The sequence below is a fragment of the Nomascus leucogenys genome, chromosome 4 (genome assembly GCF_006542625.1).
Source record: "Nomascus leucogenys isolate Asia chromosome 4, Asia_NLE_v1, whole genome shotgun sequence".
NCBI lineage: Eukaryota > Metazoa > Chordata > Mammalia > Primates > Hylobatidae > Nomascus > Nomascus leucogenys.
The window spans coordinates 105,635,960-105,649,409 of NC_044384.1; the positions used below are offsets into that span (position 1 = coordinate 105,635,960).

The window sequence follows — 13,450 nt, forward strand, 5'->3', positions numbered from 1 at the left end:
ATAACTTGAATCCTTTGAAGTTTGAGAGGTGTTTTCTTAATGGCCTAGAACAAGGGCGTCCAATCGTTCGGCTTCCCTGGGCCACGTTGGAAGAAGAATTGTCTTGGGCCACACATAAAATACACTAACACTAACGATAGCTGATAAGCTAAAAAACAACAACAACAAAAACAAACAAACAAACTCATAATGTTTTAAGAAAGTTTACGAATTTGTGTTGGGCTGCATTCAAAGCCTTCCTGGGCCGTGGGTTGGACAAGCTTGGCCTAGAATGTGACCTACCTGGGTGAACGTTTCAAGTGCACTTGAAAAGGATGTACCTTCCACTGTTGTTGGGTGGAATGTTCTTTTTTTTTTTGAGACAGAGTTTCACTCTTGTTGCCCAGGCTGGAGTGCAATGGCACGATCTCGGCTTACTGCAACTTCCGCCTCCCAGGTTCAAGCAATTTTCCTGCCTCAGCCTCCCAAGTAGCTGGGATTGCAGGCATGTGCCACCACGCCCAGCTAATTTTGTATTTTTATTAGAGATGGGGTTTCTCCATGTTGGTCAGGCTGGTCTCAGCCTCTGTGATGTTTTTGCCTATCTGCTTTCCCTCCCAGGTCCTCATTCCCATGACCCGATGCAACTCCCACAAGGAGAACATCCGGGGCCAGCTCAAGGTTCGCACGCCCGGCATCTACATGCTCATCTTCGACAATACCTTCTCAAGGTAGGGCCACTTCAGGCACCAGCTCCATGTCTCCAGGCCTTTATTCCACCTCTTCTCAAGAGCAGAGGTGGACCCTCAAAACCAATTATTTGTCAGTAACTTATTATTAATCGTTCTTTGTTGACCCCTCTCCCGTGGTGTTCCAGTGTTCGTTAGAGATTTTGTGACACACAGGCTCATGCTTGCAGAGTCTCACCATGTCACTGCTGAGGGGTAGAGGAGTGACACTCCTAAGTCACACAGCCAGTGGTGGAGCCGGATCTGAACCAGGCAGTCTGGCCAGTCTGAACTCTTAATAACCAAGGTGCCCTTTCCCTCTCTCTCATATTGATTCCCACTGCTCTGCCACTGCCCTGCCCAAAGAAAGGGCTCAGGAAATACGATGGAAGGACTGAATGAATGAATGAATGAATGAGAAAGGGAGAAATAAAAGAAGGAAGGGCAGAGCTTGTGATAAGCAGGCCCGAAACTGCACCACAAAGCCCCTGGCCATGTGGCGGGAGCGGCAGGTGCCATCTCTGGGAAGCACTCTGAGAACCAGCTAAGGTTCAGGAGTGTATAGGTTGGGAGATGGGGGAGAAGCTGGACAGGAGAATGGGAATGGAGGGAGATGAGGCCAGAGGGACAGCAGGAGGGGAGTGGAGAGAGGACCAGCATTGACTGAGTATCTGCCAATCATGTGGACAGGGGCTGGGCACCTGCCCCTGTTTATGTCTTCTGCTTCAGCACAGACCCCTTAACTGGAACCGGCTCTTTAGAGAGAACTTCCTGATCTGTTTCTGGCCACATCCTCTCTGAGCAAGGTCCTGGGCTACTGGTCACATCCCCAGCATGGGTACTTGGCTCTTAGCAGAATAACTAGACAGGACACCAGGGAAAACCTGAGTCATCCCCTCACCACCTCCAGGCCTTGAACTGCCAGGGCTTGTGGCCAAGAGTGCCCACTTAGAGGAGGGATTGGAAGATGAACTTCCCACCTCGCCCCCTCCTGCCCCTCCCTACACTCCCAAGTGGAAATGAAAGCACCCCTGGAGTTAGCAGGACCTCATGGCATAGGCCTATCATGGCCAGAGAGCTCTCTTTGGAGCCACCCTCTACCCCAAGACTGGACATGAGCCCCAGCCCCTCTTGAACAGGATAGGGCAGTGGTTAGGAGAATGGGTTGGGGACCACCAGGCCCAAGCTCTACTCTTCCCCCAGTGGCCCTTAGTTGAGTCTCCATTTCCTACTCTGCAGTGGCAGCCACACTGTGGATTGATGGAGAGACCGAGGAGAGGTGTGATGAGGGCAGAGCACCGTCCCAAGCCCGAGCAGCCTCCTAGTTACCGCTGGGGGTGGCCATGGTGCTGTGACAAACTCTGGCCTTGGCGCATTGAGGTCATCTCAGGGGCCTACTTGAGATTTCCAAACTATGGATATCAGGACTGAGTTAGCTGCCAAGTCGGAAAAAATCTGTGCTGGCCTCCGCCATTTGCCTCCTCCCATTGCCTGCTCCTCACACCACCATACACACACTGTGCAGTCTGCACCGCCAGCTGCTTCAGAGCAGCCAGGTAAGGGAGGTGATATTCACAGCCTGTGACCAAAAGGGCATTTCTGCACCCAAGCCTCAGGAGAGTCCACGGTGATGTCCTGAGACCCCCTGATCCTCACAGGGAGAGAACTCCGCTAGACAGACAGGAAATGGGGCACGGGGCTCCCGCACCCACACCCAACCAGGTCACTGCAGTGACCACAGAGGCCTCAGCAGCAGCTGCCACCCCTCGGACTTTCAGCTCTCAGGTAACACCCTCCCTTTCCATTTCTGTTTCCTCAGATTTGTCTCTAAAAAGGTATTTTATCACTTGACGGTTGATCGGCCTGTGATCTACGATGGAAGTGATTTCCTGTAGCTTCAGCACCTCAGTAACTTCACTTCATCCACAGGAAACACTACTCTTCCTCACCTGTCACATAAAGCATTTTTTTAAAAAGTCAGCTGCTCCAAAATCATCAACTCTGCCCCCCTGGAAGAGAGGCCCCTGGGCTGCCCCTCAGAGGCAGCGTCCGGGGAGCACTTTGTGCTCAGCACTCTGCACCGGCCACTCTTAGCCCCCGAGGCTTTGAAGGGCTCAGGCAATGTTTCCATTAAGTAGAGACTCAGCTGTTCTCACACCCAAAGGGATGCTCTGCCAAAGGTTTAAACACCCAGGAGACCATCAGCCTCTCCTGGGAGCACGGTTGGCTACAGGCCTCTTGTGGAGAGTTTCATGGGCAGGGGTGATTCCAACTTCTGCCCGTGGAGAGATTTTCTGCCCTGCCCCACCAGGGCCCTGCATCTTGGAGACCTGAGCTGGGTGCCCTGGCCATGCCCTGTGAATCCTCAGGCTGTGACGCCCTCAGGTACTCCCGGGGAAAGGAGGTACACAGCCATCGTGCAAGTCGGTGCCAGGGGACCCCCCTGAGATCCTGACCAACTCCTCCAGTCATGCTCTTGCCCTCACTGCCCCAGTAAGCTGGAGGCTGCTCCAGAACTCAGCAGTGTTGGAGGGGCCTCTAAGCTACACTCTCTTTCTGGCCCTTTTGTCTGGGTGATTCTGTCCTCAAATAAAGCCCTTCACTCAGCCAGGCCTCTCCACAGCTCAAAGCATTGCCCTAAGAATCAGAAGTAAAGATAACCCAAGAACAAAACCCACTGTACTTGGGGCCTGCAGTGGCTGTGTGTACACTACATCTAATGTCCAAATGCCAGCCAGTGTGGATGTCGTGACCACAGAGCAGGATTGTGCATTGGCTTTACAGCTACTCCTCAGCTGATGGCCCACTTTTGTTTATATAAATAAGAGCTTCTGCCCCACCTGCAGACATGTTTACTAATGATCATAGCCAGGATTAGAACCACTTTCAAACATTGGGGCCTTCTTAACAAAAGTCTTTGATAACTTAAGAACCAAAGTAACAGAGTAAACAGAGGCATGATGGATCCCTGGGCCCCACTCCCCTCCTGACATGTTCCCCAACAGCCCATTTGCCCACTTCCCACTGCTCAGCCCACACCAGACCTCCAGGAGACATCCCCCCTGGAGGCAGAGAGATCCTGTTCCCTGTTCCCAGACAAGAATTAGTTAATCTTCCCTGTTCTCTGTGGTCCTTTTCTTCCCCCACAACAGATAGCTCACCTTGGACAGCTCTTCGTTCCTTGTTCATGAAACCAGCTGCCCGCATTCAGGCCCCAGGTTCTTCCATGGGTGAACAGAGCATCTGACAAAAGGTCCCACTTTGGCCAGGGGTGAGGGAGAGAGCACCAGACAGGCTATCCGAGAATCTGAGAGCTGGGCCCAGCAATTCCTCCAGCTACCCTTGTGACCCAAATCCAGTCACACATTTCCCAAAGTTTCTCTTTGTCATAACCCTGGTCTGGCTGGTTCCGAGGGCTTGAGAATGGGTCAGGTACTCCAGGCCAAGTCCAGCAGAGACCCCAAACCCACCACACACCAGCAGCCACAACCTCATCACCAACAAAGAGGACTCTTGTGGGGCCACAAGTAAGAGGTCATCTCTGGAATGGACTCAGACCTTTAAACAGGAGAGTTGGGCACTTCCAGTCAGTTTTTAAGCAAGGCATGGGGAACGGGAAATAGAACCTTTCAAAGAGGTTGCCCAGAGAAAAGCTGAGCCTCTTGCATTCGGCTTCCTTGGAGCAGCCTCTTCTGGCAGAAAGCCATCAGGTGCTCAATCATCTTCCCCTGGCCAAGGCTCTGACCATGCTTAGTACTGGAATAGAAGTGGCCAGACCCCCAGTGACTCTTCTTGGCCTCATGTTTGTCCTCACAGGCATGCCACGTGGCCTGAGATGATTCAGAGCAAATCATGCTAACTTTGAATCCATCCAGCCACTTGCAAAGGATTATCAGAAGTCAGCTTGTTCACTGTTAGAAAGAAACTAACAAAAGAGAACCCAGAGCAATCTAGAATCTTTGAGTGCTTGGCTTTCCAAGGATACTGCGGAGACCCTGGCCAAGCTGATGACCTTCTGAAGTGTCATTGGCACCATATGCAACAAGAACCACCATTCACTGAGTAGCTAACGGGTTTGGGGCCTGGGACATTCCATCTGGGGTCCTTCCTGAACATGTCACTCATCACAGCAGAGGACCAGTTGCAGCTTACCCAGAACCACTCCTCCAGGAGAGCTGGATGTCTTGTGCGCACCACCTTCAGCGCTGACTGCTGTTGTTAAAAAAAAGCCTTTGCTGCATTCGGAGGACTGCCCCGTGCCCTGAGGTGACTTCCTAACTATGTGGTTTCATTAGCGAATTTATTTTTTGTGCTGGGTGGACATTTGTATTTTATTAGGTTGCTGTTTAAGCTCAAGTTTGCTGTGCTCTCTGCAACTACAGAACATCTAGGCATATTTAAGAGTGGCTTTTATAAATAGCTTTATTCTGATATTAATCAGATTCCCAACTTTACTGAGAATTAAGGACTGGGGTACTTTAAAAAAAATGCAAATAACAATTGAAGAACCACTGCTGCAGGTGGTAGCCCTGGCTAGACTGAATTACACTAGAAATCAGCCAGAAGGAAGCGTCCTTGGGATCCCAGATCACTTTTTTTTTTTTTTTTAAAAAGGGGCAGTCCCTTGATGGCTCATCTCTCTGAATAACAGTCATGTCTTCATATCGATACCAGATGCCTTCTTCATCATGCCACTGAAGCCACTCACCACCTTCAAGAACATGCCAACCTCTGTCAGACGCACTTACCCACAAACAAGGAGGCATGTTTGGCACAAAGTGCTGTCCTCCAGGTCCAAGTGGACTCTACAGAGTGCTTGACCTCAACACACTGGATTCCAGGTGGACTGGACCAAGAGCAGGCAAAGACACGGGAACTGAAAAACTCCACGGGGTTTGGAAAATAGAAATGAAAAGCCGCATCATATAACTTAAGAATAAATGGTGTTTTGGAAATTTTAAAATTATTATCGAAGGTGGTGAAACTATTTCAGGCCCAAATGAAAGGAAATCCCCGGGTGGGGATGAAATCACAGAGCCTGTGTTTTATGATATGGTTGGATGTCCACTGATGAAATCTTAAAGGAGTTTCATTTTTAAAAGTGCACATGATTCTACATATGAGAATTCTTTAGGCCGAGAAACTGTCCTTGGCTCAGAGGTGTTGGGAATTAAAGCAGAGAGAAGCCATTCGTGATGCTTAGAACCAAGGATGGTCATGTACACAAAGACCATCGAGATGGCCATTCTTGTTTACAAAACACTTACCAAGAAAGCACTTTGTAGGGGAACCTTAGTACTTCTAATTTCATTACGTTTCTTCCAAGGAAACAGGAGAGACTGAATTAATAATTCTCTCTTTCCTCTTAAGCACTTTTAAAAGAATAAAGTACATCTTGAAATTTTGGGAGGCATCTCTGATTTAAAAAAAAAAAAAAGGCTGCTTGACGTATGTTATGCAGAGACACTCTGCCTCTGGTGGCTGCAGAGCAACACCCAAGCCTCATTTGGAAGGCCTAACATTTGGAATTGCACTTTAATTGATTAATCCTCAATTCATGTGGCCTTACGGGATGGTGGGTCTGGGACCCCAATTCATTCTTATCTGCCAAAGAATTACCTAGAAGCACATCAAATACCAGCACCCCACCTGCACAATGGGGGTGGAAAACTTTTGTATCCCTAAGCATATTATTATATAGTGTCTGCCATGCCATGTGGAAATACTTTATTTTTTAACCTCAGGATTTAAATAAAGTAAACACTATGACATTTAGGCATTTGTCTCTCATTTTTTTGGGACATAAAGTGCACCACAAAGTTATACAGAGCTGAGTTGGAGTTGAGCTGTGCTGCTGGGAAATAGAGCATCTTTTATGGTGGCTTTTCAGGAGGACTTGAGCCAGCAGATGTTCTGGGAAGTTTCCAGGTGGCCTGGCACCTGGTTGCTTCCCGGCCTGCTGTGAGGGTGGTGTTTAGACCTGCCTGAAACAGCCTGTCTTTCAATCCATGCTGTTGTGCCCTATGGGCTTCTAGCCTCAGCACAAATGTCCAGATCTCCCAGGGCACCCACAGAGCATGTTGAGCAAAGAGCAGACTTCTGAGTTTACCGGAACAGTGGGGCCGGGGAGAAGCTTTATGGATGGCCTAAAACCATGATTGGTCAATATGAGGTACAAAGCTGGGCAAGACTGCCAGGCCGAGATGGCTGGCAGAGGAAGAAGTCAGCCCTCCCATTCCCGCATACCTTTCTCTGGCTGGGTCAGCAAAGAGCCTGGACAGAGGTCCAGAGGGGCATGCCCTGGTCACTGCTGGATGTTGGACTGAGCTCAGGCTGGGCAGCCCACCCACACTCACCTCACACCCCCACTCCTGGGATGACCAGGGCTCTGTCCCTGGAGTGCTCTGCGCCTCAAAAGAACACCTTCCCACACCACCCCTTCACTGTCCTTCCTCCGCCAGCCCTCTCCTGCTGCCAAACTTTGGTTTGGCCTCTTCTTTAATCTGTTAAAGAAGTAGAGACTTCTTCCATGGAAGAAGTCACATTTTCTGTAACTCTGGTTCTCTCCCAAGGATAAAAGACAGTGAATCCTTCATCTTTATCTTCATCTCCCTCTCCTTTCTCTCCCCACTGCAGCATCGAGCAACATGCCAGGAAGGAAGGGACTCAAAAAATACTGAGTTGACCTCGCGGGTCAGTCCCAGCGCCCTGGGTCAGCCAAAAAGTCATCAGCATCCCCACTGGCAACTAACTCTGCCAGGAATAGAGGCTCCTGAAACACTCCGGTGGCAGAGGAGGGAAAGGGCGGGCCTGCAGGAGGAGATACGGGCAATGATAGCTGGTCACTCAGTCCCACCCCCTGTACCCCCTCTTATGTCAAAGGTGCCCTCGGGCTGGGCGCAGTGGCTCACGCCTGTAATCCCAACAGTTTGGGAGTCCAAGGCAGGATTGCTTGAGCCTAGAGGTTCGAGACCACCTGGGCGACAGAGTGAGACCCCGTCTCTACATTTTTTTTTCTTTAATTAGCCAGGTGTGGTGGTGCATGTCTATAGTCCCAACTCAGTAGAGGCTGCAGTGAGCCAAGATCGTGCCACTCCACGAGTGACAGAGTGAGGCCCTGTCTCAAAAAAATAAAAAGGTGCCCTCAAATCAAGTCTCTGTCTAGTAACCAGATTGAAGTAATGGCAGATAGTTACTCCACCTGCCCCAAATGACACAGCCAGAGAGTTTCTTTGTTAATATAACAGTCCTTCCTGAGGCTTGGGGGCCTCATGGGCTGGGGGCTAGAACAAGAAACAGTTGAGACATACATATATGTGTGTGCTGTGCATCTGGGGCTGGGATCTGGGGACCTCCAGGTCAAAATCCTCCATTCCACCTCACCCCACCCTGCTAAACTGCAGAGTAACTCAAGATGACCCAAGTCTTTGCTGGAGGATTTCCAAGCCCCACGCTTGATTCCAGGTAATCCGGGCCCAGTTCAGTGTTCACAGACTCTGTGGCACATAGAGGTGCCCTGCCCCACCCTGCCACGTCTGCTGGGTGAGGGCTGAGGATGCAGAGACTCCCGGGTGACTCAGAAGGCTCCTCACAGCAAGGTCAGCCCTTTCAGTTTGAAGATGCGTGGGAAAAATCTCCTCTTGCCACCCACACACATCTGAAGAGCAAACAGATGGTGAAACCAGTAGCCCAAGATGAGAAAACGGACTTTTTTTGAGACAGCAGTTGAAGCTGAAGCCTCAAAAGCCGGGGAGGGGGGGCGGGGGCGGGAAGCATAGCGATTATGAAAGACATTCAAAGTGGGTTAGGGGTGAGAGAAAGGTCAGCCTTTTACTTTTCCCACACCCGCTGTTTTCTGAAGAAGGATGGTAACTCGAGCAGAAAGGTGATGGCCAACCTCTGGGCTTTGATGTGTGTCCCCTCCTCCCGCCCCCATCATGCAAGCTCTGGGGAGGTCGGAGACTAGTGTGGTTTCCTCACACCTCCCGCCATGCTGGCACTGAGGTTATCTAAGAGTTCACAGCCCCATCTAAAGCCTGGAATGAATTAAGTCTTTTTTAGCTAAAAAATGAACAAAACCTGAGATGCATGAGTGTCCTTACCAAAAGGAAGTCCTCGTTTCTAGAACAGGTCTGTCTTCGGGCCTGTGGGTCCATAGAATCATCACAGAAAAAGTGATTTCAGGAGGTCTCTCCCGCTTTCTGCTCCCAAGGCCGACTCTGACTGAGCCTCGGAGGACAGAAGGAAGCCATTTCTGGGAGGCCAGAGCGTCCGTCTTCCAGGTCAGTGGGGCAGGTGCTGTCTTCTCCCTGGCTTGAGAGAGGAAAGCTGGTGAGGGAGAAGGGTTGCGGGGGGAGGTGCGGGGATAAAAGGAGAGCAAAGCAGTGATGAGAAAAGAGGGGTAATAGAAAGGGCCTCCCCAAAGGCTGCAGGGAGGGCTGGGCCTAGGGCTGCTTAGCAGAAGCTGTCTTTCTCATTGGAAGAAAGGGGCAGTGAGAAATGACAGTGTCGGTGTGGCTGAAGCTGCCCCATGCATCTGGTGGAGGTGGCACTTTAATGTAAGGAAGCCTGGACCATTGAGGTAACAGACACCAAAGGCAGTGACTACCAATGTGGAAAGAAAGGCCAGTTTGTTCCTCTGCCTCAGAGGTGGCTTCAGGGCCCTGCAAGCTGTCACAAACAGGGCCCTGCATGCTTTCACAAGCAGCAGGGGCAGCAGCCTCAGTCCAGTCCTCCCACGAGGCTTGTGAACGAGCGACAGGGTTCCTATGTGGAACCCAAGGTCTTAGAAGAGGCAGCTCCTCTCCACCAGCAGGGACGCCACCCAGCTGTTGGGTGGTCTCAGAAAGAGGACCACACATTCATGCCCTGAAGGTGACCAGTGGAAGAAGGACAGGGAGACCAGAATTGGTCCTGGATCAGGCCCACATCTTCTTTGGTTATGAAAGTTTCAGGTATTGAGCCATCAGGAAAAGTCCAAGACTCACCCAGGGCTCCGTTTTGCTCCAGAGTCAACTGTTCATTTATTAGGTGTCAGTAAATAAAAGGAAGTTGCAGAGAGATTCTTAGAAGAAGGTTCTCTTGCTTTAGTTACCTGAGGGCCTATTAAAATGCAGATCCAGCCAGGTGTGGTGGCTCACGCCTATAATCCCAGCATTTTGGGTGGCTGGGGCAGGAGGATCACTTGAGGCCAGGAGTTAGAGGCCAGCCTGCGTAACATAGGGAGACCCCGTCTCTACCAAAAAAAATTCAAATATTAGCCAGGTGCCTGTAGTCCCAGCTACTGGGGAGGCTGAGATGGGAGAATCCCTTAAGCCTGGGAGTTTGAGGCTGCAACTGTGATTGCCCCCTGCACTCCAGCCTGGGGGACAGAGTGAGACCCTGTCTCAAAAAAAAAAAAAAAATGCAGATCCATGGGCACCACCCATTTCAATTCCGGCTCATCAGGTCTGGTCCATTCATAGGTCCTCCAGGTGATGCTGGAGCAGGTGGTCCTGGTGAGCATTGCTGCGTCACCACTGTTTTGATTAGAATTTGAGGAAAGGAGGAAATGAACTAATTGATCTGTCTCCTAATTTAACTCTACCAGTGATCCTTGCATCTTGGAACCAGGCCATCTTCCTCAAATCCATTAGCCCAAGCACTAGGGTGCAATGATGGAAATTTCAGTCTTGGAGAGGAGGATGTTTCTAAATGAATCCCCTGGTATAAAACTATTCTAAGGGTAAAATAGTTTACAACCATAACTTTTTATGGCTTATATTTTTATTCAAGGGTTCTGGTGCCAACTGGCAGATCATTTCTGAGTGGAAAAACATCCCCTTCCCCAAATCCAGAAGAGTTCCATACATGTCCAAATTTTAAGAAATGGAGAAAGTATCCAGGGGTATGGGTTGGGGAGGTCAGGTTAGGAGGGAGTTCCTAAGCTGGTCCGTACACAGAATCAAAGGTCTTTGAAAACGGGTGGGGGAAAAATGGCATCTTTACCCTAACTACTAATTAAAATTTAAGTCTTCCTTCAATTATGACTAGAGACAACATGCCACACTAGTATTAGCAAGACCTGCCGTCACTTTGTCACCAGTAGAAATGGCAGATATTTTCATATTACATGACAATTTCTGCAGACTCTCAAAATATCATTTATGTTTATCTCCACTCTGAAATGAAGGTTGTCATTAGATCTGATAGATTTTATGTAATGCATTAGTAAAGAGACACATATATTACTAGTTCATATATCTGCTTTAATATTTGGAGAATTATATATCAATTTAATTGGTTTGTAATTCTATTTTATTGTTTGCATTTTAAAACATTCTGAGAACGGGGCTATAGGCTTTGTCAGATTGTCAAAGTTGTGGATGAGGCCAAAAAAAAAAAAGTTAAGATTCTTTAGGTTGTGGCAGGTCCTCATGAAAAACAAGAGAAAGATCAGCTCATTGCAGCACTGGTTTGTTAATAGTAATGATAGTAGCATTGTTTAATTTGTATAATTGTATAATTTGCTAGGTTCTTGCTGTAAGTCAGCCGCTTTTACAGATGAGGAACCAAGACCCAGGGAAAATGGTAAGTCTGAACCATTTACAGAACATGTTACTGCTACTGCATTATGCTGAGACAGCTGTAGGAGTGGTTTTCTCTAAACCATTCTCATTTTACTTGAATATAGATTATCTGATGACTTATAAAAAGCTTTTCCATAAACCAGGATTTGCTATGGCAGCCCTTGACCTTCAGACCTTTACTATGATTATTAATACAAAAGGCTGTATCAGTTACCTGTTGTCAGAATCAAGCTGCATTGTTCTGCGTTATTTGAAGTTGGACAACCTCAAAACCGTGGCTTAAATCACTGAAGATTTATTTTGCTCACGAATATGCAGATTGACTGGGGGCTCTGGACTCTTGGTGGGCTCACTCCCTTGTCTGCCCGTGGTCAGCTGCGCATTGAGGCTGTGCTCCCGCATGTCTGAGGGTTGGCTGCTCATTGGCTAATCGTGGCTGGGGTTGATTCCTACATCTGTTGTCAGTTGGTGAAAGGAAGGCTGGCTAGGCTAGGATGGTCTTGCCCAGACAACTTGGCTGTACTCCACGTGGTCTCCCTGGCCCCAACAGGATAGCCTGGGCTTATTCAGATGGCCGCTGAGCAGGTTTCCAAGAGAGTGAGTAAAAGTGCCCGAGCTTCGCAAAGCCCAGTCTCAGACCTGGCGCATCATTTCAACAGTGTTCTGTTGGTCAGAGCAAGTCACAGGCCAGCCCAGATGCCAGGTGTGGGAAAAGGGACTCCTCTGGATGGGAGGAACTGCAAGGTCACTTTATAAAGGGCACAGGGACAGTGAGGGGTAGAGAATTAGGACCATTTTTGTAATACTTCTACCAAAGAGTCAGATAATCTTCCCTTCTTGCACATATTTCCACCTCAATTTTCATCTTCAGTAAAACACCCACCTTCTCCTCCAGATACACTCATACAAGTTCGCAAAAATACACGCAACAATCTTCATGGCCACAATGTCAGTGATAGCAAAAAACAGGAAAGGATTTGTTCAAAGTGGGTTGGATTGAAGCAGTGTTTGACGACACCCTGGGAGACTATGTGACGAACACTATTCACACCCATACGACATTTCCTGACAAAGACGCTGGACACAGCAGCGGCTGCCTCGGCAGATGGAGCTGGTGGGGCTTTGGAGTTGGTGGCAGGAATAAGATGCTTTTACTTTTCTCTTCATACCTTTCTATGTCGAATGAAGTATTTTTAGTAGGTGCCAGTTTAACTTTTAAAATGTGAAAACTAATTTCTAAAAAGACGTTCACATCGTCTTACGGCCATCTCAAATTCCCAGTAAAAAACCAAACGCCCAATTCCTATATGCTGGAGTCATTACACAGTTGTTGATGTCTTTCTGCATTCACCAGAGGGGTGACCTACTTACCAGCAAAGCTGAACGGCATAAAGCCATGAGCGGGGAGGGCCTGGGAGGAAGGCACAATATGGCCAGGGTTCCTCTTCCCCTGCCTAGGGGCTGGCCCAGCTAGGGCCCCCTGTCCTCCTGACTCAGGGCCTCTGTGAGAAGAGCTATATCCAGATCATATGGTGCAAACTGACCACTGGAACATCAGTGCTTGAACTTCAACTAGGGAGAAAGTACAACAGCCTCTAAGAGATTGGGTTCTAGAATCAGAAAGACATGGATCCAACTCCTGGTGCCATTACCTACTTCCTCTGGCTTGGGACAAGTCACTTAGCTACTCTGTGCCTCAAAATGTGATAGCTGTTATCATTGAGAAAGACGTCCACACCTTGTCCAATCCCTTTTACTCTCTTGGCTCTTTTGATTCCTTCTGGGCATTAGTCAGCTAGTCAAGTTGAGGGACTGAGTGATTGGGATCATTGAAAGATGAGTTAATTTACAGAGTAGCCACCTTTGGTGATTTTAAAACATGGCCCCAGAGTTATTTGACACCCTTCCCATAAGAGGTGGAGTCTTGAGTCCCTTGACTCCAGGCTGGCCTCTGGCTGCTCTGACCAGTGGAAGAGCAGAGGGACACTGCGTAGTTTCTGGTGCCATGTCAGAAAAGGACCTGCAACTTCCCCCTGGTTCTCTTGCACAGGGGAAGCCAGCTGCTGTGTAAAAGGTCTGAGTACCTTGAGCCCTCCCTGCTGAAGGGGCCGTGTGCTGGGGCCCTGCATGGCAGCCAGCATCAACTACTGGCCCTGGGGCACGGCCCTCCAAGTC

The 13,450-nt window shown here is 49.1% G+C and overlaps 2 protein-coding genes across 2 annotated transcripts in view; both read left to right on the top strand.

Moving 5' to 3' along the window:
• Positions 1 to 6,482, top strand: part of FYCO1 (FYVE and coiled-coil domain containing 1) — a 75,396-nt gene extending 68,914 nt beyond the window's left edge. The window contains exons 17-18 of the mRNA XM_003256970.3: positions 601 to 710; positions 2,527 to 6,482. Coding sequence (XP_003257018.2) covers positions 601 to 710; positions 2,527 to 2,602 — 186 coding nt within the window. The 3' untranslated portion in view covers positions 2,603 to 6,482. The remainder of the gene's footprint in view (positions 1 to 600; positions 711 to 2,526) is intronic.
• Positions 6,483 to 8,356: 1,874 nt separating this feature from the next.
• The window catches only part of LZTFL1 (leucine zipper transcription factor like 1), an 84,879-nt gene continuing 79,785 nt past the window's right edge, over positions 8,357 to 13,450 (top strand). The window contains exons 1-2 of the mRNA XM_003256976.3: positions 8,357 to 8,989; positions 11,220 to 11,276. The gene's annotated coding sequence lies outside the window, so the exon portion shown is untranslated. The remainder of the gene's footprint in view (positions 8,990 to 11,219; positions 11,277 to 13,450) is intronic.